Source organism: Trachypithecus francoisi, unplaced genomic scaffold, assembly GCF_009764315.1.
Source record: "Trachypithecus francoisi isolate TF-2019V2 unplaced genomic scaffold, Tfra_2.0 Lachesis_group11, whole genome shotgun sequence".
Taxonomy (NCBI): Eukaryota; Metazoa; Chordata; class Mammalia; order Primates; family Cercopithecidae; genus Trachypithecus; species Trachypithecus francoisi.
The window spans coordinates 78,280,457-78,307,336 of NW_022681456.1; the positions used below are offsets into that span (position 1 = coordinate 78,280,457).

General features: G+C 51.2%; 1 protein-coding gene across 2 annotated transcripts; it reads right to left on the bottom strand.

The window, feature by feature from the left end:
* Window positions 1-324: 324 nt before the first annotated feature.
* ERBB3 (erb-b2 receptor tyrosine kinase 3) lies at window positions 325-24,054 on the bottom strand. Of its 2 annotated transcripts, none has more exons than XM_033221725.1 (28): window positions 23,532-24,054; window positions 20,022-20,173; window positions 18,350-18,536; window positions 17,187-17,312; window positions 15,885-15,950; window positions 15,614-15,732; window positions 15,365-15,506; window positions 14,871-14,984; window positions 14,659-14,779; window positions 11,518-11,591; window positions 11,266-11,356; window positions 10,792-10,997; window positions 10,446-10,578; window positions 10,171-10,261; window positions 9,804-9,958; window positions 8,716-8,769; window positions 7,570-7,711; window positions 6,714-6,833; window positions 6,490-6,588; window positions 5,787-5,972; window positions 5,077-5,232; window positions 4,759-4,834; window positions 4,429-4,575; window positions 3,594-3,691; window positions 3,310-3,501; window positions 3,093-3,164; window positions 1,975-2,275; window positions 325-1,804 (listed from the first exon to the last, which is right to left on the bottom strand). In XM_033221725.1, the coding sequence occupies exons 1-28, from the start codon at window positions 23,611-23,613 to the stop codon at window positions 1,278-1,280; spliced, it is 4,029 nt and encodes a 1,342-aa protein (XP_033077616.1). In that variant the 5' UTR covers window positions 23,614-24,054; the 3' UTR covers window positions 325-1,277. The 2 variants fall into 2 exon arrangements, with proteins under 2 accessions (XP_033077616.1, XP_033077617.1); XM_033221726.1 differs by lacking the exon at window positions 23,532-24,054 and adding an exon at window positions 23,016-23,272 and having other exon boundaries at window positions 1,099-1,804.
* Between the last annotated feature and the right edge of the window lie 2,826 nt (window positions 24,055-26,880).

Below are 26,880 nucleotides of genomic sequence, written 5' to 3' on the forward strand. Positions count from 1 at the left end.
GCTAGATGAGAATGGCTTCTAAAAGTGGATCTTGGGGATAAGGAGTGAAGATCATATACGGCACATGTGGATTATGGTTTACACAAAGATGTCCAGTTATTTTTCCTTCTGACTACCCCCACCACCACTTCCTGAGATGAGATGTCTGGGTATAGGAGGAGGATGTGGCTGTTGGGGTTAGACTTGATTCAGTGCAAAAACAAACGGTGCCCTGTAAACAAGGGCTGTGACTTAAATCAGTTTTCCTTGGCACCTTACAGTAATAGCACATGCACAGGAATTGGGAGGATTTTGCATCCTGGACCTACTGCTTAATTTATTTCATCTCTTTAAGGCTCAGTTTCTTTTTTTTTTTTTTTTTCCCTGTAGAGACGGCGTCTTATTATGTTTCCATAGGCTTGTCTCTAATTCTGGGCTCAAGTGATCTTCCCATCTCAGCCTCCCAAAGTGCTGGGATTGCAGGCATGAGCCACTGCGCCCAGTTCTAAAGTTTTTTTTTTTCTTCTTCTTGTTTTTGTTTTTTAAGAGATGGGGTCTTACCATGTTGGCTAGGCTGGTCTCAAAGTCCTTGCCTCAGGTTATCCTTCTGCCTCAGCCTCCCAAAGTGCTGGGATTACAGGCATGAACCACCATGCCCGACTTCCCTTTTTGTGAAATGAGATAGTATCTATGTCACAGAATTGTTGTAAGGATGATAAAGGACTAAGTGAGATAACGTAGGTGAAGTTTAGTATGATCCCTGGCTCATAGTTAAGTGCTGAATTATTATAATAGTAATCAATATCTACTCCTAACCTCTTTCTTCACAGATTTTAAGCTTCTGTCTTTCTAAGGGGTGAAGAGTCATAAAGCAAAATTACACTTTCCTCTGCTAGGTTTCCTCCCTTTCCTCTTCTTGACAGTCTGATGGGAAACAAAGGCACACATAAGAGCCTAGTTCCAAGTAGTCAGAGCCTGAGAGGAAGGGATATGGAGAGTAATCCTTCATATCTCCAGGAGTGCCTGTGAAGAAGCTGAGGAATGGGACTGGGAAAGCACACAAAATAAGGAAAACCTCCTTTCCTGGGGTTGGGAAAGAGAAGAAAGTGCACAGCTGGCTACATACCATAAGAATTTTGTGTCAAAATGTTTAAAAGCCTCCAAAGGTTGAATGGAATTGTCTGGGACTGGGGAAAAGGGGCTGTGACCTGGGAGAGAGAGGGAATAGGGAGAAGAGGGTACCCTCTAAAGGCACTAGCTGCCATTAAATGCTCCCTGAGTGCCACAGGGAGCAGGAGTTACGTTCTCTGGGCATTAGCCTTGGGGAAAAGCCTGCTATGCCAGTAATCAGGGTTATCAAAGGCAGAGTCTGTAGCCTCTAAGCTACGTAGAGTTTTTAGGCGGGCGTAATGGACATGGGGGGCCTGATGTCCAGGCCCCTGAAAAGCTCTCATCTCTTCATACCCTTGCTCAGATGCTGGGCAGGCCCCCATGGCTGCATAATCACCCCCAGGACCACTTCCACCTCGTTGCCGATTCATATATTCATAGTCTTCATCTGGAGTTGTGCCAGCGGTGGGCATGATTGGTACAGGGTGGAGTGGGCAACTCTGTGTGCTGCCCAGAGAGGCACTGAGGTCTGACCCCACATCCATGTACTCATAACCCAGCTCCTCAAGGGAACTTGGCCTAGGGGGACGAGGTGGACTGTGCCTTCTCCTCCGGTTCATGTATTCATACTCCTCATCTTCATCTTCTTCTTCAGTACCCAGGACAGAACTGAGACCCACTGAAGAAAGGGTGCCTTCCCGGGAGGAGGGAGTACCTGGGGGTTGAGAAGAAAGGATAGGTATGCGGATAACTTCATGGGGGTAGGGGAAAATTTGAAAAAATTAATAGGACAGAGAGGCATATGATCAGAGAAGAAAAAACAAGAGGAGCCCGGGGAAAGGATTCGAGGAAGAATTGAGGAAAGCCCCAGGAAGAGTCAGGCACCTTTGAGGTGTGTATCTGGCATGACATAACCGTTGACATCCTCTTCCTCTAACCCTGGTGGGGAGAGTGGGGTAACAGGAGTAAGCAGACTGTGGCGCTGGGAATGGTAGGCGCTATCTCCACGTGCCCGTGGGCTCCGGCTCCTGCTCCGGCTCCTACACGTTGACACTTTCTCCTGGAGCTCAGCCTCAGAGCCTGTTACATGGCCCTCTGATGACTCTGATGCCAGGCATCCCCGTGGCATTGGGTGTAGAGAGACTGGACGGGGGCACCATTCACTGCTCCCAGAAACTGCAGACTCCTAAGGAAGAAAATAAACAGAAAATAATGCAAGGAGATTTACATGATGAGGAAAGAAGAGACATTTGTTTAGAAGGAAATTGAGTTGTTCCCTGCCTTTTTTTTTGTTTTTTTTTTTTTGAGGTAGAGTCTTGTTCTTGTCGCCCAGGCTGAAATGCAGTGGCATGATCTTGGCTCACTGCAGTCTCCGCTTCCCTGTTCAAGTGATTCTCCTGCCTCAGTCCCCTGAGTAGCTGGGATTGCAGGCACCTGCCACCGTGTGCAGCTAGTTTTTTGTATTTTTAGTAGAGACAGGGTTTTGCTGTGTTGGCCAGGCTGGTCTCGAACTCCTGACCTCATGATCTGCCCACCTCGGGCCTCCCAAAGTGCTGGGGTTACAGGCGTGAGCCACCGCACTTGGCCTTTTTTTTTTTTTTTTTAAGAGACAGGGTCTTGCTGTGTCACCCAGGCTGGAGTGCAGTGGTACCATCTCAGCTCACTACAACCTCTCCCTCGCAGGTTCAAGCGATTCTCCTGTCTCAGCCTCCTGAGTAGTTGGGATTACAGGTGTGCACCACCACACCCAGCTAGTTTTTTGTATTTTGGGTAGAGATGGGGTTTCACCATGTTGGCCAGGCTGGTCTCAAACTCTTAACCTCAGGTGATCCACTCTCTCTGGCCTCCCAAAGTACTGGGATTACAGGCATGAGCCACCTCGCCCGGCCCTCGCTGCCTTCTTTTTTGCAGACCACTGATTAAACCTCAAAGGTTTCTAATGTCTTCCACACTACTCCTATCAATCTGATCCTAAAACCCAGCCTCTCAGCATCAGAACTTACCTGGCAAGCCTCCCCAAGATTACCCTGGTTCATGGGCATGTATCCAGATGATGGACTTAAAAGGCTCTGGCTCTAGGATGAAAAAATAAGGAAAAGGTTAAGATGGAGGGAGAAATCTATATTCACCATGGGGGCCATTTAAGTAGTTAATCTGGGTATCTGTAGGGTTTGTGAGGGTTCAGGGTGCAAAGTGTTGGGTAATTAGAAGGTGTCTTACCCCACGTGGCCGATTAAGTGTTCCAACTGGTAGGCTGAGGGCGGAGCCCAGTGTGGTGGTTGCCAGGTTGTCCTCCTCTGCTTCCAAGTCTAGGTCTAGGTCTAGTTCTGGCTCCAGCTCTACTTCCTCTAGCTTCTTGTTTGTCAGACCATGGGGCTCTGGCCCAGGGGCTATTCCAGGCCCACTCTCTCTCTATATCGATAAGTGATTGTTAGGGGGAATCCTGGTTCCAGCCAACCCTTCATTTTTCTAAATTTCCTTAGTATCTCCTACTCCCTGCTCACCTTTATGACCAGATACCGTGGTGGGTCTCGGGCCATCCTGGTGAACTCATTGGCTAGTTCTTTAAAGGTTGGGCGAATGTTCTCATCAATCATCCAACCTAGAGATAAGATGTAGGAGGTAGAGACATAAAAGGGAATACATCCATGGCCGGGCGCGGTGGTTCACACCTATAATCTCAGCACTTTCGGAGGCCGAGGCGGGTGAATCACCTGAGGTTGGGACTTTGAGACCAGCCTGGCCAATGTAGTGAAACCCCGTCTCTACTAAAAAGACAAAAAAATTTAGCTGGGCATGGTGGTGCATGCCTAAAGTCCCAGCTATTTGGGAGGCTGAGATAGGAGAACTGCTTAAACTTGGAATGTGGAGGTCATAGTGAGCCAAGGTCACGCCACTGCACTCCAGTATGGGCGACAGAGTGAGACTCCATTAAAAAAAAAAAAAAAAAAGGAATAGAGCCACAAGAGGAGTACAGAGGGAAGTAAGAAAATGGCCGCGGTCAGGCCGGGCACAATGGCTCACACCTGTAATCCCAGCACTTTGGGAAGCTGAGGAGGGCAGATCACCTGAGGTCAGCAGTTTGAGACCAGCCTGGCCAACATGGTGAAACCCCCTCTCTACTAAATATAAAACAATTAGCCAGCTGTGGTGGTGGCCGCCTGTAATCCCAGCTACTCCAGAGGCTGAAGCAGGAGAATCGCTTGAACCCGAGAGGCAGAGGTTGTAGTGAGCCGAGATTGCACCATTGCACTCCAGCCTGGGTGATAAGAGTGAGACTCCGTCTCAAAAAAAAAAAAAAGAAAGAAAGGAAATGGTTGGGCTCAGCTGGTAACTCACACTTGACCATCACCATGTAGACATCAATTGTGCATATCTGGGGCTGTGCCAACCGCTCCCCCTTCTCTAGCAGGTCTGGTACTTCAGCCAGTCGCAGCCCTGCATAGGGCTCTGCCCCAAAGGTCATCAACTCCCAAACTGTCACACCTGGTGCAGGAAGAAATGGACTAGTCACTGGCAAAATAGTAGACATGGGCATGAAGTGAAGGGCAGGCAGAACCTGATCTGACATAAAAATCTGAAGTGCTTAGAGATTCTAAGAGGGGGTCTCAAAAGGTAAATTTGAAATTGGGGCCAGTGATGGTAGAGAGGGCATCCAGATGCACTGACCATAGCTCCAGACATCACTCTGGTGTGTGTATTTCCCAAAGTGGATACTCTCGAGGGCCATCCACTTAATTGGAGTCTGCAGATTAAAGAAAGAGGTATCACAAGTTTATTTCCACACATTTTCTTAGCATTTCCAAGTCCCAAGTTCTTGACCATTCTTTTCTTTGGTGTTCTCTGAACTAAAATATCTGGCATCTGCAGCCTCCTCTCCTAGAACTTACCATGAAGCATCTGCTTGCCTCCGGAAGAGACCACTGGCTGCTCCCTATCCCCACGCTTCACTCCACCCCCACCTCCTTATCCTTTGTGTCACCTCACCTTGGCCTCACTGTATAGCAGCTGCTTATCATCAGGAGGCAGCAGGTCAGCCACACCAAAATCTGCCACCTGAACCTGACTGGGTGACTTGAGTAGCACATTTCGGGCAGCCAGGTTTCTATGCACCATACCATGTTCTTCAAGGTAGTACATACCCTGTAGGTAGAGGGGAAGAAAGTATTCTTAAGGTTGGGGGAATCAGTCACTGAGATCTGGAATTCTCCCAAATCTTGAAGGTACCTCTCAGCAGCAGTCCCCAACCTTTTTTGGCACCAGGGACCGGTTTTGTGGAAGACAGTTTTTCCAGGGGAAAGGGAGGGTTGGTTTTGGGATGAAACTGTTCCACCTCAGATCATCCGGCATTAGTTAGATTATCATAAGGAGTGCACAACCTAGATCCTTCACATGCACAGTTCACAATAGAGGTCATGTTTCTAAGAGAATCTAATGCTGCCCCTGAGCTGACAGGAGGCAGAGCTCAGGCAGTAATGCAAGTGATGGGGATTGGCTGTAGATACAGATGAAGCTTCCCTCACTCGCCTGCTACTCACCTGCTGTGTGGCCCGGTTCCTAACAGGCCATGGACCAGTACCAGTCTGCAGCCCGGGGGTTGGGGACCCCACCTCTCAGAACTTCAACCTTCCCACTTTTTCCTGGCTGGCCCTCAGCCAGGCAGTTCTTATCACAGAATTCCTCCAGGCTTCTCTCACCTTGGCAATTTGTACTCCCCAGTTGAGCAGCAGCTGTGGCCCCAGTGCCCCCCGGTGTTGTCTCACATGATCCAGCAGAGAACCCAGAGGCAAGTACTGAGTGACAAGCTGCAGAGATGACCCTGGGCATAGTCCCAGCAGCCGCACAATGTGGGCATGGTCCAGGCTGCCAATGGCCAGCATGTGCTAAGAGACACAAAAGGTGATATCTAGGAAACCAACAGGTTCACGTACACTCAGCCTGTGCACAGCCAGCCCAGGCCCCCCGCCAACATTCTGGCTAACATAGTAGCTGCTGAGAAGCACAGGACCGTGCTTCTACATGATTGTATCTAATTTTTTTTTTTTTTTTTTGAGACGGAGTCTTGCTCTGTCACCCGGGCTGGAGTGCAGTGGCCGGATCTCAGCTCACTGCAAGCTCACTGCAAGCTCCGCCTCCCGGGTTTACGCCATTCTCCTGCCTCAGCCTCCGCTGTAGCTGGGACTACAGGCGCCCGCCACCTCGCCCGGCTAGATTTTTGTATTTTTTTAGTAGAGACGGGGTTTCACCGTGTTAGCCAGGATGGTCTCGATCTCCTGACCTCGTGATCCGCCCGTCTCGGCCTCCCAAAGTGCTGGGATTACAGGCTTCAGCCACCGCGCCCGGCGATTGTATCTAATATTGTCCTCTCTCCTAGCAGCATACAGAATTTCCTTCACTTACATCTGTCACAGCTTGAAAACTTTGCCGTCCACTCTTGTCCTCAATGATTTTAATGCAGACTGGAATCTTGATTGATTCACCCTCAGGGATCCACACTCCCTGGGAAGTTTGGGGCAGCAGTTGGCATAAGGTCATTCTCCCTAGGTCAGTCCTTTGCAAAAATCTTTCACCCCTTTGTCCTAGATGCCTTCCCCACCTCTCCAGAATTCCTATGGGTCACTCACTTTGTGCACAGTTCCAAAGACACCCGAGCCAAGCACTTTAAGCTTCCTTAACTCTGTCTCTTTGAAGATTCTGGCCAAGACTTTGTTAGCCTTCTCACTGGGGTCCAGAGGCTCTATGCTCTGAGGAGCAAATGGGAAGGAGGTGCTCAGGAAAGGCTATTCCCATGTCCCACTCCAACCCGCTCCCCATAGGTGAATGCCAAAAGTGGCAGAGCTGAAAGGGCAGGAAGAGGAAGGACCATTAGTCCTGGAATGCATCATAGGCATATTGAGGTACAGACCCTTAGAATTGAGGAAGTTATTTGTGCTCATGAGATCAGGAATCAGGGTTTTCCCTTTGATGGAGGAACATGAAGTGGGGAAGGAGACAGCTAGGGAGAGTTGGTAATACTATTACCACTGTGAGTACCTTTTATACCGTGCTCTGTGCTTTCCAAAGCACTGTCACATACATCATTCCCCTTTAACCGTATTGCCATCCTGGAAGGATAAATGTTATTTCCTCTGTATAGATGCATAAACTGAGGCACAGAGAAGATAAGGAACTTCTTCAAAGTCATGTGGCAAATTAATGGCAAAATCAGGACTAGAATGCATGCCTCCTATTTCGCTGACCAGTGTTCTTTCTAGGGGACCACACTACTTCCTTGAAGAAAGGGATCAAATCTCTGGGGAAAGAGGAGGGGAGTGATGTTCATGTCATCATTGACCCCTGGGTGCACAGGGTACCACTCAAAATTAAGCTATAAAGAGACTTCCGGGGCATGGAAAGAAAGAGAGAGAGAGAGAGAGAAAGAAAGGAAGAAAGAAAAGCAAGAAAGAGAGAGAAAAGAAAAAACAAAAGCTAAGTACTCACCTCACCCCGTTCCAAGTATCGCCTCATAGCCCTTTTATTCTGAATCCGGCGCCCACGCCAGTAGAGAAAAGTGCCGCCCAGCATCATGAAAATCACTACCAATCCTGCTATCACTGTCAAAGCCATTGTCAGATGGGTTTTCCTATGGGATATATAGAAACCCAACATTATCCTGGGTTTGTATCTTCCTTACAAATGTCAACTATACTTGTGCTGAAGGTATGATGCAGATCTAGGGCAAGAAATTAACATTCACATATATATCCTTAAGCACTGGAGGGACCAACCTAAATCTGGACCACTCTTTGACTACTGAAAGTTAATCTTAGGAAGGGAAGTCCAGAAGCCTGCATTCTTTTTTTTTTTTTTTTTGAGACGGAGTCTTGCTCTGTCGCCCAGGCTGGAGTGCAGTGGCCAGATCTCAGCTCACTGCAAGCTCCGCCTCCCGGGTTCACGCCATTCTCCTGCCTCAGCCTCCCGAGTAGCTGGGACTACAGGCGCCCGCCACCTCGCCCGGCTAGTTTTCTTTTTTTGTATTTTTTAGTAGAGACGGGGTTTCACCGTATTAGCCAGGATGGTCTCGATCTCCTGACCTCGTGATCCGCCCGTCTCGGCCTCCCAAGTGCTGGGATTACAGGCTTGAGCCACCGCGCCCGGCCGAAGCCTGCATTCTTTTTTTTTTTTTTTTTTTTTTTTTTGTTGAGACGGAGTTTCGCTCTGTCGCCCAGGCTGGAGTGCAGTGGCCGGATCTCAGCTCACTGCAAGCTCCGCCTCCCGGGTTTACGCCATTCTCCTGCCTCAGCCTCCCGAGTAGCTGGGACTACAGGCGCCCGCCACCTCGCCCGGCTAGTTTTCTGTATTTTTTTTTTTTTTTAGTAGAGACGGGGTTTCACCGTGTTAGCCAGGGTGGTCTTGATCTCCTGACCTCGTGATCCGCCCGTCTCGGCCTCCCAAAGTGCTGGGATTACAGGCTTGAGCCACCGCGCCCGGCCGAAGCCTGCATTCTTGAGTCCCAAGTGTCCAGTGATCGTGGACTGCGTACATAAAAGGCCAGAATGAAGAGAGCCTTGCTCTTCTCTCCAGGTAACCACCTCTCTCCCAACTCTCAAATATCCCCAGTTTCCAGAATCTCCAACCCCATCATACCCGATCAGCACCAGTGTTTGTCCTAAACAGTCTTGAAGCTCTGGTCCTTTACACCTAGGGTAGAAAGTCACTACCTTAAATGAGAGCTTGGACAACAGAGGCTCAATTTCAACAGCCTCAACATACAAAAGCTTGTTTCAGAACTTACCATGGCATCCCATCCTGGAGCCCAAAGCTGATGCCAAGACATGGCCTCCACCCCCAGCTCACTAGCTCTCCCCAAGCCCCTCTTCAGTGAAACCCTCTTGAACTGAGGTTATTCCACGTTCCCAAAACTGTGGTGTAATTTTGTGTTATTACTGATTTTCCCTTTCTCCAATCCTTCGCTACACAGCTGAGAGTGATTCTTTTTTTTTTCCTTTTTGTTTTTTTTTTTTTTGAGACGGAGTTTCGCTCTTGTTGCCCAGGCTGGAGTGCAATGATGTGATCTCAGCTCACCGCAACCTCCGCCTCTTGGGTTCAAGCAATTCTCCTGCCTCAGCCTCCCACGTAGTTGGGATTACAGGCATGCGCCACCACGCGCAGCTAATTTTTTTTTTTTTTTTGAGACGGAGTCTCGCTCTGTCACCCAGGCTGGAGTGCAGTGGCCAGATCTCAGCTCACTGCAAGCTCCGCCTCCCGGGTTCATGCCATTCTCCTGCCTCAGCCTCCCGAGTAGCTGGGACTACAGGCGCCGCCACCTCGCCCGGCTAGTTTTTTAATTTTTAGTAGAGACGGGGTTTCACTGTGTTAGCCAGGATGGTCTCGATCTCCTGACCTCGTGATCCGCCCGTCTCGGCCTCCCAAAGTGCTGGGATTACAGGCTTGAGCCACCGCGCCCGGCCTACGCGCAGCTAATTTTATATTTTTAGTAGAGACGGGGTTTCTCCATATTGGTCAGGCTGGTCTCGAACTCCCTACCTCAGGTGATCCACCTGCTTTGGCCTCCCAAAGTGCTGGGATTACAGGTGTGAGCCACTGCACTTGGCCAGCTGGAAGTGATTCTTAAATCACAGCCTCTCTCTTCTTTCTGCTTCCGCTTCCCTCACCCTAGTTCTGTGCTCCTACCCTTCCACCTGACCCCCTCTCCTTATTATCCCATCACTCACCCCTGGGTGCAGTTCTCATGGCAGGGCCGACATTCATTCTGAACATCTGGGTACTTGTAGATGGGGCCCTTGGCACCTAGGACTCCATGAGGGCAGCTGCTTACACAGTGGGGCCCATCTCGAAAATGGGCACATTGAGCACAAGTATCAGAGCCCTGAGTGGAAGAGAGAAGGTCAGGAAGAATCAGATCCCAAGGTCAATTCCATACCTCCCAGCAAAGACCAACCCAGACATTCAGGATCTTCTATCTGCAGGCCCTAGCATTATCTGGCCTCTCTGTGCTATCCTTAGCCATATCATTCCCCAGATGCTCCAAGTATTGCCCTTTCTCTGTCTCCCTTGGAGATCCTGGTGCTGCTACTATACCGAGCCATTGCATGTGGCAGTGCCCTCCATGGGTTGGCATTCCGGGTGGCAGGAGAAGCATTCAGCCTCATGGGCAAACTCTCGAGGCTCCCTGCAGTGGGAATAAAGGGAGAGGGGTCACTTCCAAGTCCTGACCTTCATGACCTGGTCTCCTACCTCACTCCCACCAAGGCATATGCAGAAAGCTGTCTAAAGGCTTTTATTATATGCCACCTGAACAGTTCCATGGCAGGGCCCCAACCCCACCCATCTTTGACTGGCTCCCCTCACTGTACCCATTCAGAAAGTTGCAGTGGGTCACACAGACACCTCCTCGGCTGTAGTTTTGACAGGACAAGCACTGACCAGGGCCTGGGCCCCAGCATCCCCCAGAGGAGCACAGTGGGTCACACACTTTGCCCTCTGCCACTGGAAAGGAAGGGGTGGGTTAGGAGAGGAGTCTGAGGACTCCCAGCAAGCCCTCTCTTCATTATTCTTCCTCGTTACTGCTTCCAGCCTAACAGCCCCTTTCTCCTTGGTTCCATCCCTCAACCCTACTCCCATGTCTAGGGCGGAATAGTCCTTTCAGCTCTCTCCTCCCTGACTCCCTGTTCTCACCACCCAGCAGACCCTTTCCCTCACCGCAGTCTCTACGCGGACGATTATGCTTGATGTCTAGTCGCTCTTCTGTAGGCCCCCGAAGCACCTTGGTCCAGTTTAAAGAGTGGTGGTAGCAGAGCTGCCTATTGGCACTTATATAGATACGCCCAGCACTAATTTCCTTCAGGGATCGGAAGCCCAGAGATGTGACATTCAAGTTCTTCATGATCAACAATGAGAAGCCCCGGCTGAGAATAAGGAGACGGGATGAGAGGAGAGACTACTAAGGGAACATTAACTATTCAACGGATTCGTGTTAGTCAAGAAATTTGCTCAGTGCTAGTCAGATCCACTGAGAGGGAATCCCCCTCCTTTTGCCTTTTCCTCATGAAACTCTGAAACCCTTTGGTTTTGAGGCACTGCTGTATGAGATGGTGCCTTGTATTTTACTCAAGAATGCCTATGACACAGGCCTCATTGCCCGAAGATGCCACTTCCGCCATAGTCTTTACTTACTTGTAGAGGCTTCTGCCTCCAATGGTTGTCAAGTTGGAAAAAACACTGAAGTTGTGCATGTGGGGCGGCCAGGACTGGATGTTCAGGTAACCTGAGGGGTTGGAGAGAGGCATATGGGCAGGCAGACTTCATCTTTCTTGGGTTCTCCTAGCTCCTCCCCTGTAACTTGGGACATGATTTTCTCAAGTAGCTATACCGCAATTTATGCCAGTGGTTCGCCTATTTTAAAAGGCCAAACTCTCTACCACTCACCTGTGATCTCCCGTACTGTCCGGAAGACATTGAGCTTCTCTGGGTCCAGGGCAGGGATCTTGTGCCAGGGGTCTCTGAGTAGAACAGTAGAAACCAGTCAATAAGGTAAAGGTATAATTCAGTGGCAGTGAGCACACCAAGCCTCAGAATTTGGTTTCTAAATATCATTCTCCACTAAAAGGAAACATTCCTTGGAGAAATGGCTGGGATGGGGGAACTATAATATGAGCCTAGAGCATCTTGTGCAGACAAGAAAAGACTCAAAGAATTAAGGGTACAGCCCAAAGAACACAGGAGCCAGTTTGGAGGGGCTGGCTAAAATAAATAATGATTGTAAAAGAAGATAACCATTGACTAGAATAAAATAAGTATCCGTAAGAGTAAACAAATAGGAAAGGAAGACTTTTTTTTTTTTTTTTTTTGAGACGGAGTCTCGCTGTGTCGCCCAGGCTGGAGTGCAGTGGCGCGATCTCGGCTCACTGCAAGCTCCGCCTCCCGGGTTTACGCCATTCTCCCGCCTCAGCCTCCGAGTAGCTGGGACTACAGGCGCCCGCCACCTCGCCCGGCTAGTTTTTTGTATTTTTTAGTAGAGACGGGGTTTCACCGTGTTAGCCAGGATGGTCTCGATCTCCTGACCTCGTGATCCGCCCGCCTCGGCCTCCCAAAGTGCTGGGATTACAGGCTTGAGCCACTGCGCCCGGCCAACTTTTTTCCTTTTTGTTCAAGACAGAGTCTTGCTCTGTTGCCCAGGCTGGAGTGCAGTGGCAGCAATCTCGGCTCACTGCAACCTCCGACTCCTGGGTTCAAGCAATTCTCCTGCCTCAGTCTCCTGAGTAACTGGGACTACGTGTGCACCACCACACCCAGCTAATTTTTGTATTTTTAGTAGAGATGGGGTTTCACCATGTTGGCCAGAATGGTCTCGATCTCTTGACCTTGTGATCCACACCTAGTGATCCACCTGCCTCGGCCTCCCAAAGTGCTGGGATTACAGGCATGAGCCACTGCGTCCAGCCACATGTGGTATGTTAACATTTGGAGGATCTGGGTAAAGAGTATATGGGGGGCCGGACGCGGTGGCTCACGCTTGTAATCCCAGCACTTTGGGAAGCTGGGGCGGGTGGATCACTTGAGGTCAGGAGTTCGAGACCAGCCTGGCCTACATGGTGAAACCCTGTCTCTACTAAAAATACAAAAATTAGCCGGGCATGGTGGCACATGCCTGTAATTCCAGCTACTCAGAAGACTGAGGCAGGAGAATTGCCTGAAACCGGGAGGCAGAGGAGGCAGAGGTTGCAGTGACCCAAAGACTGCACCACTGCACTCCAGCCTGGGGAAGACAGTGAGACTCTGTCTTAAAAAAAAAAAAAAAAAAGAGGCCAGGCATGGTGGTTCACGCCTGTAATCCCAGCACTTTGGGAGGCCGAGGCCAGCAGATCACGAGGTCAGGAGATGGAGATCATCCTGGCTAAGACGGTGAAACTCCATCTCTACTAAAAATACAAAAAAATTAGCTGGGCGTGGAGGCGGGCGCCTGTAGTCCCAGCTACTCGGGAGGCTGAGGCAGGGGAATGGTGTGAACCCGGGAGGCAGAGCTTGCAGTGAGCCGAGATCGCGCCACTGCACTCCAGCCTGGGCGACAGAGTGAGACTCTGTCTCAATTAAAAAAAAAAAAAAAAGTATATGGGGAATTTTACACCATTCTTGCAACTTCAGTGTAGATCTAAAATTATGTCAAAATAAAAAAAGGAAAAAAAAAACAGGTGGTCATAGTGGTTTTTTTCCTCTCTTTTTCTGACACATACACACACACATATATTAAGTGCTGTCCTACAGTCTAGAAAGTCCCTTTGTTCTTTGTTGCTCCAAGGAGCAGAATGAGTGAAAACACCTAAAAGTCACGGGGAGACAGAATTTTTTTTTTTTTTTTTTTTTTTTGAGATGGAGTCTTGCTCTGTTGCCAGGCTGGAGTGCAGTGGTGTAATCTCGGCTCACTGCAATTTCCACCTCCTGGGTTCAAGTGATTCTTGTGCCTCAGTCTCCCGAGTAGCTGGGATTATAGGCACATGCACCACTACACCCAGCTAATTTTTGTATTTTTAGTAGAGATGGCATTTCACCATGTTGGCCAGGACGGTCCGATCTCCTGACCTCATAATCCGCCCGCCTCAGCCTCCCAAAGTGCTAGGATTACAGTCACCATGCCCAGCCTGAAGATAGATTTTTTTTTTTTTTTTTTTTGAGATGGAGTCTGGCTCTGTTGCCCAGGCTGGAGTGCGGTGGCCAGATCTCAGCTCACTGCAAGCCCCGCCTCCCAGGTTCACGCCATTCTCCTGCCTCCGCCTCCCAAGTAGCTGGGACTACAGGCGCCCACCTCGTCGCCCAGCTAGTTTTTTTTTTTTTTGTATTCTTTAGTAGAGACAGGGTTTCACCGTATTAGCCAGGATGGTCTCGATCTCTTGACCTTGTGATCCGCCCATCTCGGCCTCCCAAAGTGCTGGGATTGCAGGCTTGAGCCACCGCGCCCGGCCCTGAAGACAGATTTTTATCCAAATTTAAAGAAGAACTTTTAGAAAACTTTAAGTAAGTTGGGTGCTGTGATCTCCAGCACTTTGGGAGGCCAAGATGGGAGGATCAGTTGAGCACAGGAGTTTGAGATCAGCCTGGACAACATAGCAAGACCCTGTCTCTACATAAAATGCAAAAAAATTAGTCAAGTATGATGGTGTGTGCCTATAGTCCCAGCTACTTAGGAGGCTGAGGTGGGAGGATCACTTGATTCCAGGAGGTCGAGGCTGCAGTGAGTCAAGATCACGCCACTGCGCTCCAGCCTAGGTGACAGAGCGAGACTCTATCTCAAAAAAGAAAAGACAATAAAAAAGAAAACTTTCAGAAAGAGGATATGCTGTTCCTGTCCCTTGTTCCTTGGTAGGGTGATACGGAATTGCTCAAAGATATTCCTGAGGGGACCCAAGGCCTGGATGGAGGATGTGTTAAGCATTCTTTCAGGTCCTTTGTAACAGGCTAGAATTTTGTGACTTTGATTCCTAGTCAGCTCCACATAGGAAAGTTTAGGCCAATGAAATGAACTGTGAGGGGTGCATGGGCTGGGTTCTAAGGAGGGAAGGCAGGATCTCTAACCCATTGAGGCCGGTGATCAGAAAGTCCAGGTTGCCCAAGATCTTGGTGCAGTTCACAAATCCATCGATGTTGCTTGAGTCCACAGTCTGGAAGCGGCTCCCAGAGCCTGTGCCCTCACAGGCTGTAAACGTAAGAGAGATTCAGTGGGGGTGGTCTGAGCAGGCTCAGAGGAAAGGCTGTCTCTTTACAACTTCTTACCATCTCCTACCCACCTTTGGGACATAGTCCCCCACAAGGCTCACACATCTTGAGTCCATTTTTATCTACTTCCATCTTGTCAGGAGGACAGGCCCTGACACAGGATGTTTGATCCACCACAAAGTTATCTAGGGAAGAGGAGGAGGACACCATTAGAGATGAGGGAAGAACACTACCAGCTACCAATGGAACCCTTGCTGTGGGCCTGGGCTCCCTCCGGCTCTGCACTGGATTTGTCCCCATCTGCCACCCTAGGTCCCTTAAGTGCTGCCCTATAGATTCAAAAGTCTCTTCACTATTTGTTGCTACAAGGAGCAGAAGTAAGGGTGATAGCTGAAGTCATGGGAGGGCAGGACATAGGGGTCACTCACTGGAGTGGTTAGATGATCATAACCATTCACCAATCTCCCTATTTATCACCAACTGGATTCTTTTTGCCTCCCACAATTTTGTCTAAAATCTTGGATCTACTATTGTTGATCATTGTTCCTTCCCCTCAAACACTTACGGGGACAGCTGGCTACACAAACTCCTCCATACTGATACTTGGTGTGGGGATTGGGTTCCAGCTGGAAAGTTAGCTTGTTGTAGACAAGAGGCTGTGGACAGCGAGGTACACAGGCTCCACTGTCATTGAAGTGCCGGCAGGCCTGGGAAAAAAGGAGGCTCATCAGATTTATGTTATGTGTGTACCCCCACCTCCTCCTCAAAGGCCACATCCCAACTTCAGAACCCAGGCAATGGAAAGAGTACATACAAAGCAGTCTGTGTCCTGAGGGCCTGAGCAGCCCCCAGCACACTCATCATGGCAGCACTGGTTAGGGTTGGGCCCAAAGCAGTGACCATTACACTGAGGAGCACAGATGGTCTTGGTCACTATGGAAGGAGAGAAAGCATGGCTGTTAGGGCTCCTAGGACTGAATCCTGAGGCCACTGCTCATTCCTCCCCCACAGTGTTGACCCAGGCTTGGGGAAGAAGGGATATGAAAGTGTATGAGTAAAGTTTTTGGAGGAAAGTTCAAACCCACATGTCTGGCAGTCTTCTGGTCCAGGACCCCAGCATCGCCCCTTGCAAACCTCATGACAGAGGGGACCTGGTTGGGAAGGAAGGCAACACAAGGGGCCATCAGGGCTAAGAAAGGCTTGTTTGAATCAACAGGGTATGATGTCACTACACAGGCACCTCAATCCCGGGAAGCAAAAAGCCAGGGCTGTGTCCCTCCCTGCCCTTGGAGAGCAGGGCTGGGCTCAAGTGAACCTGTCAACAAGGGGTGGGGCCACGCCTCCACACTACCCAGTGGGCAGCTGAAGGGGAGGGACTGGGCAAATGCCAACCTTAGTCCCAGTCCCAACCCAGGAACTTGGTTCCTCCTGGGCAAACTGAATATATGCAGGAATATATGCATGTGAATGGTCAGGGGAAGGTGGGCTCCGAAGAGAAGGGAGTATATTCTAGTGGAACAAGTAACAGATGTGGAGTCTAAAGATCTGGCTTCCCTGCTTAGTACCCAGGGAATTTTTTTTTTTTTTTTTTGAGACAGGGTCTCAGTCTGTTGCCCAGGCTAGAGTACAAAGGCACAATCACAGCTCACTGCAACTGCAGCCTCCTAGGCTCAAGCAATCCTCTGCCTCCTGAGTAGCTGGGATTACAGGTGTGAACCACTACGCCTCTCTGATTTTTAAATTTTTTGTAGATTTTTTGCTATGTTACCCAGGCTGGTCTTGGACTCCTGGGCTCAAGTGATCCTCCCACGTTGGCCTCCTAAAGTGCTGAGATTGTAGGCATGAGCCACCATGCTCGGTCTGCTCCTTTTCTTCTTTTTTTTTGAGACGGAGTCTCGCTCCGTCGCCCAGGCTGGAGTACAGTGGCACGATCTCAGCTCACTGCAAGCTCCACCTCCCGGGTTCACACCATTCTCCTGCCTCAGCCTCCTGAGTAGCTGGGACTACAGGTGCCCACTACCACGCCCAGCTAGTGGTTTTTTTTTTTTTTTTTTGTATTTTTAGTAGAGACGGGGTTTCACCATGTTAGTCAGGATGGTCTTGAGCTCCTGACCTCGTGATCCGCCCGCCTCGGCCTCCCAAAGTGCTGGGATTACAGGCGTGAGCCACCGCACCCGGCCTATCCACTCCTTTTCTTGAAACATCTCCTCTGTAGTTTAGATTCCAGGGGACTGGCATGGTCCGTCCTGGTGGGCTGCTGAGTCAGGGACCTGAGGTGTTTGTTCAGTGGGGAGGCGGGTTCAGATCAGGAATGTAAGGATGATGGAAAGAAGGGAGTCACTCCGGTTTGATGGGGTTGGGGAGCCGTCTTGATCACAGTCACTTACAGCTTCTGCCATTGTCCTTCACCACTATCTCAGCGTCTCGGTCCCTCACGATGTCCCTCCAGTCAATTGTGTCCATGTGACAAAGCTTATCATTCTTCTCAATATAAACACCCCCTGACAGAATCTCTGAGGTAGGGAAAGAAGTGACAGGGTTAAGGGCCACAGCAGTACGCCTCTTCCTTACCTCTCCACCCATCCAAAAGGACACCTGAGACTCAGGAGTGGGAGAACGAGGCAGACAGATAGGTCCAATTAAATCAAGCTGCAGAGAAGGCTCCCTTTATAAGACGAGGAGTCAGGCCAAAAGAAACTCCTGCCTCCTCAGTCACCTGTCCAGATCCGGTTTAGCTAGTGGGGGAGGGGAAGGGAGAGAGGGAGAGAAGATTTCTGACTCAACATCCCCTCCCACAAGCCCTGCCCATGTGTTTTCCAACTGACTGGGACAGGGAGAAGTAGAAGATGGACAGGTGGTTTTTAACTCCTATATTCCTCCAGCTCATAGGGGTTTGGTTTAGGAGAGCAAAGGTAGAATTCCTAGGGAAGGAGGGACATCCAGGTATACTGTGCTTTGGTTTTTTTTTTATTTTTTATTTTTTGAGACGGAGTCTCACTGTCACTTATGCTGGAGTGCAGTGGTGCGATCTCAGCTCACTGCAACCTCTGCCTCCCAGGTTCAAGTGAGTCTCCTGCCTCAGCCTCCTGAGCAGCTGGGATTACAGGTGCACACCACTATCCCCAGCTAATTTTTTTTTTTTTTTGTATTTTTAGTAGAGACAGGGTTTCACCATGTTGGCCAGGCTGGTCTCAAACTCCTGATCTCAAGTGATCTGCTCTCCTTGGCCTCCCAAAATGCTGGGATTACAGGTGTGAGCCATCACACCTGGCCTCCAGTACATTGTACTTTGAAGTTAGAGAAATGGTAACAGATCCGGCTCTGACTCCAGCCCCACCAGGACACGTGGTTCCTTTCCCTGGAGTAGATGCCCCTAGCTCCCCCTACTGGGGGCCCTCTATTGCTTAGGGAGCAATGGACCATTAGACAGTTGCCAAGGTGACAGGCACCTTGGAAGAGGCACTTAGAGTGGGCAGCCTTGGGTCATCATCAAGGAGGTACCAGTCTGAGGGCTGAGGGGTGAGGCCGGAAGGAACCGTCGGGAACTGACCGGTGAGCTGAGTCAAGCGAAGCTGGCGCAGAGCGTGGCTGGAGTTGGTGTTATAGTTCAACATGATGAAGATGGCAAACTTCCCATCATAGACCTGGGTCCCTCGCACCACGCGGAGATTGGGCAATGGTAGAGTAGAGAACTCATTCATGGCCACGAGGACATAGCCTGTCACTTCTCGAATCCACTGTGACAGAGCAGATTATGTCAATGAGAGAGACAACAGGGCAAAAAAATCTCAATCCCCTCTCCTCCTTCAGGCATTAAAGACTCTTTTTTTTTTTTTTTTTTTTTTGAGACGGAGCCTCGCTCTGTCGCCCAGGCTGGAGTGCAGTGGCCGGATCTCAGCTCACTGCAAGCTCCCCCTCCCGGGTTTACGCCATTCTCTCGCCTCAGTCTCCCGAGTAGCTGGGACTACAGGCGCCCGCCATCTCGCCGGCTAATTTTTGTATATTTTTTTTTTTAGTAGAGACGGGGTTTCACCGTGTTAGCCAGGATGGTCTCGATCTCCTGACCTCGTGATCCGCCCGTCTCAGCCTCCCAAAGTGCTGGGATTACAGGCTTGAGCCACCGTGCCCGGCCACATTAAAGACTCTTTAACTCTTAATTCTTCCTTCTTTCTTTCCTTTCTTTCTTTTTTTTTAAAATTCGAGACAGAGTTTAGCTCTTATTGCCCAGGCTGGAGTGCAATGGCGCGATCCTGGCTCACCACAACCTCCGCCACCCGGCTTCAAGCAATTATCCTGCCGCAGCCTCCCAAATAGCTGGAATTACATGCATGCGCCACCACATCTGGCTAATTTTGTATTTTTGGTAGAGATGGGGTTTCTCCATGTTGGTCAGGCTGATCTCGAACTTCTGACCTCAGGTGATCCGCCTGCCTCGGCCTCCCAAAGTCCCAGGATTACAGGCGTGAGCCACCGCACTTGGCCATTTTTTTTTTTTTTTTTTTTGGTGAGACGGTCTCGCTGTCACCCAGGCTGGAGTCCAGTGGCATGATCTCTGCTCACTGCAGCGTAAAACTCCTGGACTCAAGCAATCCTCCCACCTCAGCCCTCCAAGTAGCTGGGACTATAGGTGCGTGCCACCATGCCCAGCTAATTTTTGTATTTTTGTAGAGACAGGGTTTCCCCATGTTGCCCAGGCTGGTCTTGAACTCCTGACCTCAAGTGATCTGCCTTCCTCGGCCTCCCAAAGTGCTGGGATTACAGGCATGAGCCACTGCACCTCGCCTTAACTCTTGCTAATTCCTATTTTGGAGTAGGGAGTAGACTGTGTCACACTACTGTGTCACTTCTGGGAGTGAAGACAGGCAGCTTTCTCCTCAAAGCTCCTCATGCCAGGAGGGCTCTTTCCTCATCTCCCTAGGTACCCTCTCAGTCCTCAGGTGTCTCTCTGCGCTAGTCCCTGCTGACCTTGCACTACCACAGAACACCACCTGTCCCTGCCCCTGCCTCTGCCCCGTCCCCTATATATCCCTGGCTACAACAGCGAGACCATAGGTCCCAGATTACAGCCACTGTCCCCAGAAATATGCGGGTTTGGATCTTAGGAGCTCCTGAGTCTTAGGAAGGGTGAACTCCAGCAGAAGGTAGCCCTGAAGAGGGAAGGAGGGTTCTAGGGGAGAATAAAGAGGAGCAGGTTGAGGAAGGAGGGTGGCGGGCACATTAACCTGCAGGAAGGAGAGGTCGGCATTGTGTCCCGTGAGCACAATCTCGAGGTTCCCCATCACCACCTCACACCTCTCGTAGAGCTTGTACAGTGTCTGGTATTGGTTCTCAGCATCGCCGGTCACACTCAGGCCATTCAGAGTCCCAGGACACACTGTTCAAAGCAGAGGGAAGAGTGGCTGAGGGCTGGACACAAATTCTCAGCCCATCTACCATCCCCCAAGATCACCCCCATGGTTGCTCTCTTCCAGTTACATTAGACAGGATCAGAGGGCATTTGCCTCCAACCCTCCCACAAGCGATAGGCAGAAGCTGTAGTGGCGTGAGAGCTTTCTCTCTTCTCAGAATCCCTTTACCATCCCATGAATGGGAAGGTGAAAAGATTTCCTTTTTCTACCTGGGACCCCTCTGTGCCTATTTTGGGTGCCACTTTGGGTACTAAGGGGTTAATAGAGAAGGATGACAGTGAATTTGTTTCCCTCCCTAGAAAAGAGAAGTTAGGAAAGGGTCGAAACTTTGATTACCCTCCTCTCCCCCTCCAAGTAGGGCACTCACTTCTCTACCCTCATCCTGCCTCTCTCTAGGTCCTGGAATAAATATCTCTTTGGGGCTAGTACACAGCCCCTATTGTGTCAACTGAGGGTGGGATGGGGGCAGAGGGTGGGGGCAGTGCCTGGGGCCACAGTCCAGCCCACAATGAGGCGATTCTATCCAGGAGGGGGGCTGCCCCACCCTATCCCTAGACACCCCGTCCTCAGCAGCACTCCCCTCCACCCTCAAGCCTTGGGCTCAGACAAGTGACCTCAGTAGAGGAGGGAGCTCTGGCAGTGGTGGGGAGGGGGGGGTCAATGGGAGCTTTGTCTTTAAAGCTGGAAGATAAGAAGCTGGTTGCCTCCCCCCGTTCCTAAACTCAGGCTTTCCTTCTCACTTTCTCTCCCTATCCCAGCACACTCTAGCAACCTCAGCATCACTTTCCAGCCCTAGAGTGTTTTTTAGCAAATACAGAGACACCTGGAGAGAAATAGTAGGAGATGCCCCACACTGAGCCTTCATCCAATTTCACTGTTAGAAGAGGTTCATGAAAAAGCCTTTCACCATGGCAATCTTCACCCGCACTAGGGGAGAGCCTAGACTAGAGGCACATGGCATGTCAGCCTTGGGAGTTCATTCTTTGCAAATGTGATGGACATTGGGCTATGGGAAATCCTGGACTCTGAAGCCCTACCCCAGTCTCTTTCCTCTGGTTCAGCGAAAGACCATGTGTGGGGTGGGGAATAGGGGGTAGATACCACCTGTTCCAGCCACCCTTCCCTGAGGCAGTGGTAGTCAGTGGGAGGCAACAGTGGGAATGGAGGGAGGGAGACCAGTGAGGCCCCAATCCCTCTTATATACCCCTAGTCTGACTTCTTGACCTTGGAGGGCTCCTTATCACTCCCCATGAAGGTTGGCTAGCCCCAGCAAAGAGAGCTAGTTCCAGAGGAGCTGGTAACTCCAGGGTCCTTGGGTTGAAATGAAAGAGACTAGGAAGGTTAGTCATTTCTGGAACAGCCCCACCCCAATCCCCTTCCTGGCAGGACACCCCCTTTCCCAAGTTATAGTGCCAACCCTTCTCCCCAGATAAGGGAGGAGCCAAGTTTTCTGCACAGGGAAGTAGTAGTGTGGGCACACACATACACACACAACATACACATGAACACGTACACATTGGTCCTGCTGGCCCAGGAACCTATAGTTGGGTTTCCTTGCAGGAAGTATTTCAGGTGGCCCCATCTATCCCACGTGCCCGTATGTGTTTGTGCAGACTTTGTGTCTGTGCTTGGAAGGCTACAGTGTTAGAGGTAGCCCAGTTCCCTGCTTCCCTGAGGGTAAAGTCCATATTACACAAACAGGGGGCAAAGGGCCTAGGCAGGAAGGGAGCACAAACAACACATCTGGGGAGGAGCTAGGCAGCTTGGGGAGCAGGGCAGGGGAAGGGAATCATAAAAATCCCTCCTGTACCCAGGGACCAGGAACATAAGGAGGGGCAGTTGCACAGGCCCTCCTTTGGTAGAGAGCACTAGGGGTGGGATAGAGCCAGAATCTCCAGCCCCTCCTCAACCAGAAGCCTCCCCTCCAACATCCCCCACCCCCATCAGAGCCAGGACAAAGGGGCTATAGAAGGACTGAGACAGGGCCGGATGCCCAGAGGCTGCAGGACCCAGATAAAGGGTAAAGAGACCCAACCATGCCTGCCTCCTGCCTACCCAGGGAGGGTGGCCAGACTCTGGTACTCCTGGGTTTCTGGGTGAAGATTGCAGGAGTCTGGATGGGACAGTTATACAGTCACCCCACTGCTCCCTCCCACGCCAGTCCCCAGACCACCCCCCTCCACCAGCTGGGAGTGTTCACATCTAAAAATCCCAGGATCTAAATTTAGGCCCAGCAACTGTGGGGGAAGCACAGGTGGCTTCTTCCACTCCCACACTGGGGAAGGGGCCCTGGCTGTGCCAAACCCCAAGCTGAAATCTGGGGGGAAGGGAGGAGATCCACAGAACTTCAAACCTCAGGTGTCTGCGGTCCCAGAGACACCCCAAAGGGGTGGGCTCAGATAGCATGGGAGTCGGGGGAGGACTGGAGAAGAGCAATCCAGGGCTCTGTCTAGGGTCCGCAGACAATAAGCAAAATGGGGGCAGGGGGCACAAGATGGGCCCAGGTAGGACTCCCCAAGGCAGGAGGCTTAGAAAGTAGTAGAGGTGCCCTCTTGATCCTCCGGTTGGGGAGAGAAAAGACAAGAGGCTGGACATCCTTGCCCCTACAGTTCCTGGCCCAGCGCCTTGTGTATAGTAGATGCTCAATAAATATGAGTTGAGTTGACCTGGATCTTGACAAAGAGATGTTGCTCAAGCTCTGCTATTCTGAGGAAAGCGGGCGCCAAACTCTGTTGGGCCTCCCGCCTGATGTCACCTGAACTTGGCCCTCTGGTTAATCTCAGACCTCCCCAGGGCAGGCTCACTCACGGAAGAGGAGGTGCCGCTCCTGTTTTTCCAACACCGGAGAACAACAACCCCCTCCAACCTTCTGTAGCTCCGCCCTGTCGGCAAAACAACGAAACTAGGAGTAGCAGAAATCGGTGCGGGGTGGGGGGCAGGGGGCTGGCGAGCAAACCGAGACCCTTCCGCCAAGGCCCCCACCTCCAAGCACCTCTTGTTTACAGAATTAAGGTCCCTGCTCCGCTCCCTGCAGGGCCCCTCAGAAGTGTGAACTACTGTTTCGGCCTCAGCCTCTTTTGGGAGACCAGTTAGAGGGTCGACGACGCTCTGGGGAAGGGGGCGTGAGGGTCCAGGAATGCCGCCCTCGGCCGGACCACGCCGATAACCCGAGCCTGATCGCCCCACTCCCAGGTGGTCCCGGCGTACCGGGGGCAGCACCCACACCCCCGCGCCGCCTGAGACCCTGCCCATGCCCTTAGAGGCTGCGCGCACTGGGTTCCGGCTCCCAGGTGCCGAGCCCGCCAGTGCTCTCGCGCCACTTACCTGCCTGAGAGTTGCCCACCTCGGAGCCCCGGGCCAGGTTGAAAAGCAAGCCCAGCACCTGCAGAGCGCCGTTCGCCCTCATGACTCCGCGGAGGGTGAAGGGAGCCCAGCCGAGTCCGGCCCGGGGGCCCCTAGACTAGGACATCCAGGCAAGAGTCACCTGAACCGCAGGCGAATTGGTGGCTGCTGCGGCGCAGCGGAGGTTGCAAACTGCAATCGGAGCCGGAGCCGGAGCCGGAGCCGGAGTCCGGGGCGGGATGGCAGGGGAGGGGTGTGTGTGTGTGAGAGAGAGAGGGAGGGAGGAACGCAGAGGGAAGGGGGTGAGTCACGGCCGCGCCCCCTCCCGCGCGAGACTGGAGTAGGGATTGCGGAGCCTCGGACTGCCCGCCCCGAGCGCGCCACGCCCCGCGGTCCCGCAACTTGGCGGAGCAGATCGAGGATGGGGCTCACCCTAATTTTTCTGCAGGAGCTGGGCCAAGGGGAGGTCAAGATTCCAAAAGCCCCCAGATCCAGGGAAGGGTAATGAATGAGGGAGTGGTAAGCGCTCCAAAGCCCTGCCCCCTGAAATTTAGCCTCGCCCATTAACCAAATCACTCAACTCCCCTAGCCGGTTGGTTCACTTGGTGGATTTTCTCTCAGAATGTGAATATTTCTCTCTGTGTGTTTTTGAGGGGGAGGGTGTTTTTTGCCTCACGTCCAGGCCACCTCAGTTTCTCCCAGACTCGAAACCCCATAACTCATCCACCCAGCCCAGGAACCCGAGCCAAAGAGACCGCGTGAAATTGCACTGTCTCCGGCCGCTTCCTCCTCCAGACCCGGCGCCGGCCGGGCCTCTCCTGGGATTTGGATGGGGGGCGGGGGTGGTTTCCAGCCTGAGAACAGACCCCGGAGCCCGCCTTTCCACTTCTACCCCGGGAGGGGCTCCCGCACCTGTCGCTGTCCCCTCTGCTGCCCCCCACGGCCGCCTGGGAGAACAGCTGCCTCCCCTTCCACTCTGGAGTCTGGCCGCACCGTCCATGCGGCCGCAGTTCCCGCCGCTCTTCTGGGGACCCAGATGGGCACACACCAAGGCGCTCACACCCTCCCCGGTGCCTTCTAAGTCCAGGCTCGCGCAGGAAAGGGGTGGGGCGGTGAAGCGGGATGCGGAGAGGACACTAGAGACTGCGTCCACCAATGGCGTGGATCTCTGGAACCTCCAGCACCAGCTGCCCGGACTGGCCAGAGGCGGTCGGGCTCGCTGCGGGCTGCTGCCCAAAGCCCTGCTAGTCCCGGGACGGATCCGACCGGCGCCGCCTGGTGCCCAGCCTGTGGCAGTGGAGTCCCAGACGGCCTTGCATTTCAGATCCCTTAAACTGGGATTGGGGATCTCGCCCAGAGAGCCTAGTTATTTTCCCCAGAACGTCAAGCCTGAAGACTTCGAAAACAGTTGAGTCTTGATAAACAAAAATTTCACCCCTCGGGCCTAGCAAGGACTACCGGCTAACATTCCTTAAACAGGCTCCGTATTGATATGCAACCTAGAGGGCCTGTTCTGTATTGGAGAACCTCCGCTTTGGGGAGGTTGGCTTTCTCCAGATCACGTGTATAGCAGTCATAATAATAATAGCAACAACAAAACCATTAACATATACAGTATCTCCATATATCATTTCATTTACAAAGTATGTCCTCAAACTTAGTGCCTTAGAGAATGTGTCACTTAACATAAAAATTATATGATTTAGGCAATATAACTCTCCGTTTTACAGAACTTGAAATGTGTGACTTCTCCAAGGTCATCCACCTGGTGACTGGTGACAGTGGTTGAGGTGATCAGGTGACTGACAAGTGGGGCTCAGACTTTTACCTAGAATTTCTTTCTCTTTTTTCCCCCTTTTCTTTCTTTCTTTCTTTTTTTTTTTTTTTAAGACAGAGTTTTGTTCTTGTTGCTCAGGCTGGAGTGCAATGGCTCGATCTCGGCTCACTGCAACCTCTGCCTCTTGGGTTCAAGCGATTCTCCTGCCTCAGCCTCCCAAGTAGCTGGGATTACAGGCGCCTGCCACAACACCCGACTAATTTTTGTATTTTTAGTAGAGATGAGGTTTCACTGTGTTGACCAGGCTGGTCTTGAACTCCTGACCTCAGGAGATCCACCCACCTTGGCCTTCCAAAGTGCTGGGATTACAGGTGTAAGCCACCACGCCTGGCCTTACCGCCTGGCCTTACCTAGGATTTCTTTATTATTTTTGTATGATGTAGAGATGGGGAGGTGGGTCTGGCTATGTTGCCCAAGCTGGTCTTGAACTCCTGGCCTCTGGCCTCTGCAATCCTTCCACCTCAGTTTACCCAAATTGTTGGGATTTCAGGTGTGAAGCACCCTGCCTGGCCTTCCCTAGGATTTCTTACTATTCTACTGAGACTGGAGCTTCATGTGTTCGGATTCACGCTCCCATCAGATAACAGAGCTGATGCCACTTAAGGGTCTCCACTCCTACCTACCCTCCCCCACATTAAAGGGCTTTTCATTGTATTACTCACTCAGTCCAGCTCAACCTAGTATTCAGGGTCCAAGTTCTGAAGGAGAAAATCTTCCTTGGTTTCCTTGTTTATAAACTGTTGTATCTACTTATAATACTGTTGTTTGGATTTTTTTTTTTTTTTTTTTTTTTTTTTGAGATGGAGTTTCACTCTTGTTGCCCAGCCTGGAGTGCAATGGGTTGATCTCAGCTCACTGCAACCTCCACCTCTCGAGTTCAAGCAATTCTCCTGCCTCAGCCTCTGAGTAGCTGGGATTACAGGCGCCTGCCACCACGCCTGGCTAATTTTTGTGTTTTTAGTAGAGACAGTGTTTCACCACTTTGGCCAGGCTGGTCTTGAACCTCTGACCTCAGGTAATCCACTCACCTCAGCCTCCCAAAGTGCTGGGATTACAGGCATGAGCCACCGCATCCAGCTGACTGTTGTTTGGATTCAATGAGAAAAGTCAAGTGGAACTCTGAATTACTGTGCTCAACCTTTAAGAAGCATTCAATGAATGCTAGCTGTATCTTCTGCTATTTTCCCAACCCCAACCCTTCCCTCTCAGCTAGATCCCAAGATGCGATGGATTCTTCAACACTTAGGGAAACATCATGCTAAGCATCTGGGATATACACAATAGATAAAGCTGCCAGGTAACTGGCCAGCTCTGTTGGGTGCTGTCCTGACTGAATAAATGAAAATCCTAGATGAGGCCAGGCATGGGGTTTCACTGTGTTGACCAGACTGGTCTCGAACTCCCAACCTCGGGCGATCCACCCACCTTGGCCTCCCAAAGTGCTGGGATTACAGGTGTGAGCCACCAGGCTTGGCCCTACCTAGGATTTATTTA

Bases quoted from the DNA above. Each gene is read 5' to 3' on its own strand.
- ERBB3 (XM_033221725.1), bottom strand. From the start codon at position 23,613: ATGAGGGCGAACGGCGCTCTGCAGGTGCTGGGCTTGCTTTTCAACCTG. The intron at 15,951-17,186 runs GTAAGTGACTGT...CTTCCCAACCAG, and splicing joins GAAGGACAATGGCAGAAGCT to GTCCCCTCTGTCATGAGGTT. The intron at 9,959-10,170 runs GTATAGTAGCAG...TCTTCCACTCAG, and splicing joins CTGCCACATGCAATGGCTCG to GGCTCTGATACTTGTGCTCA.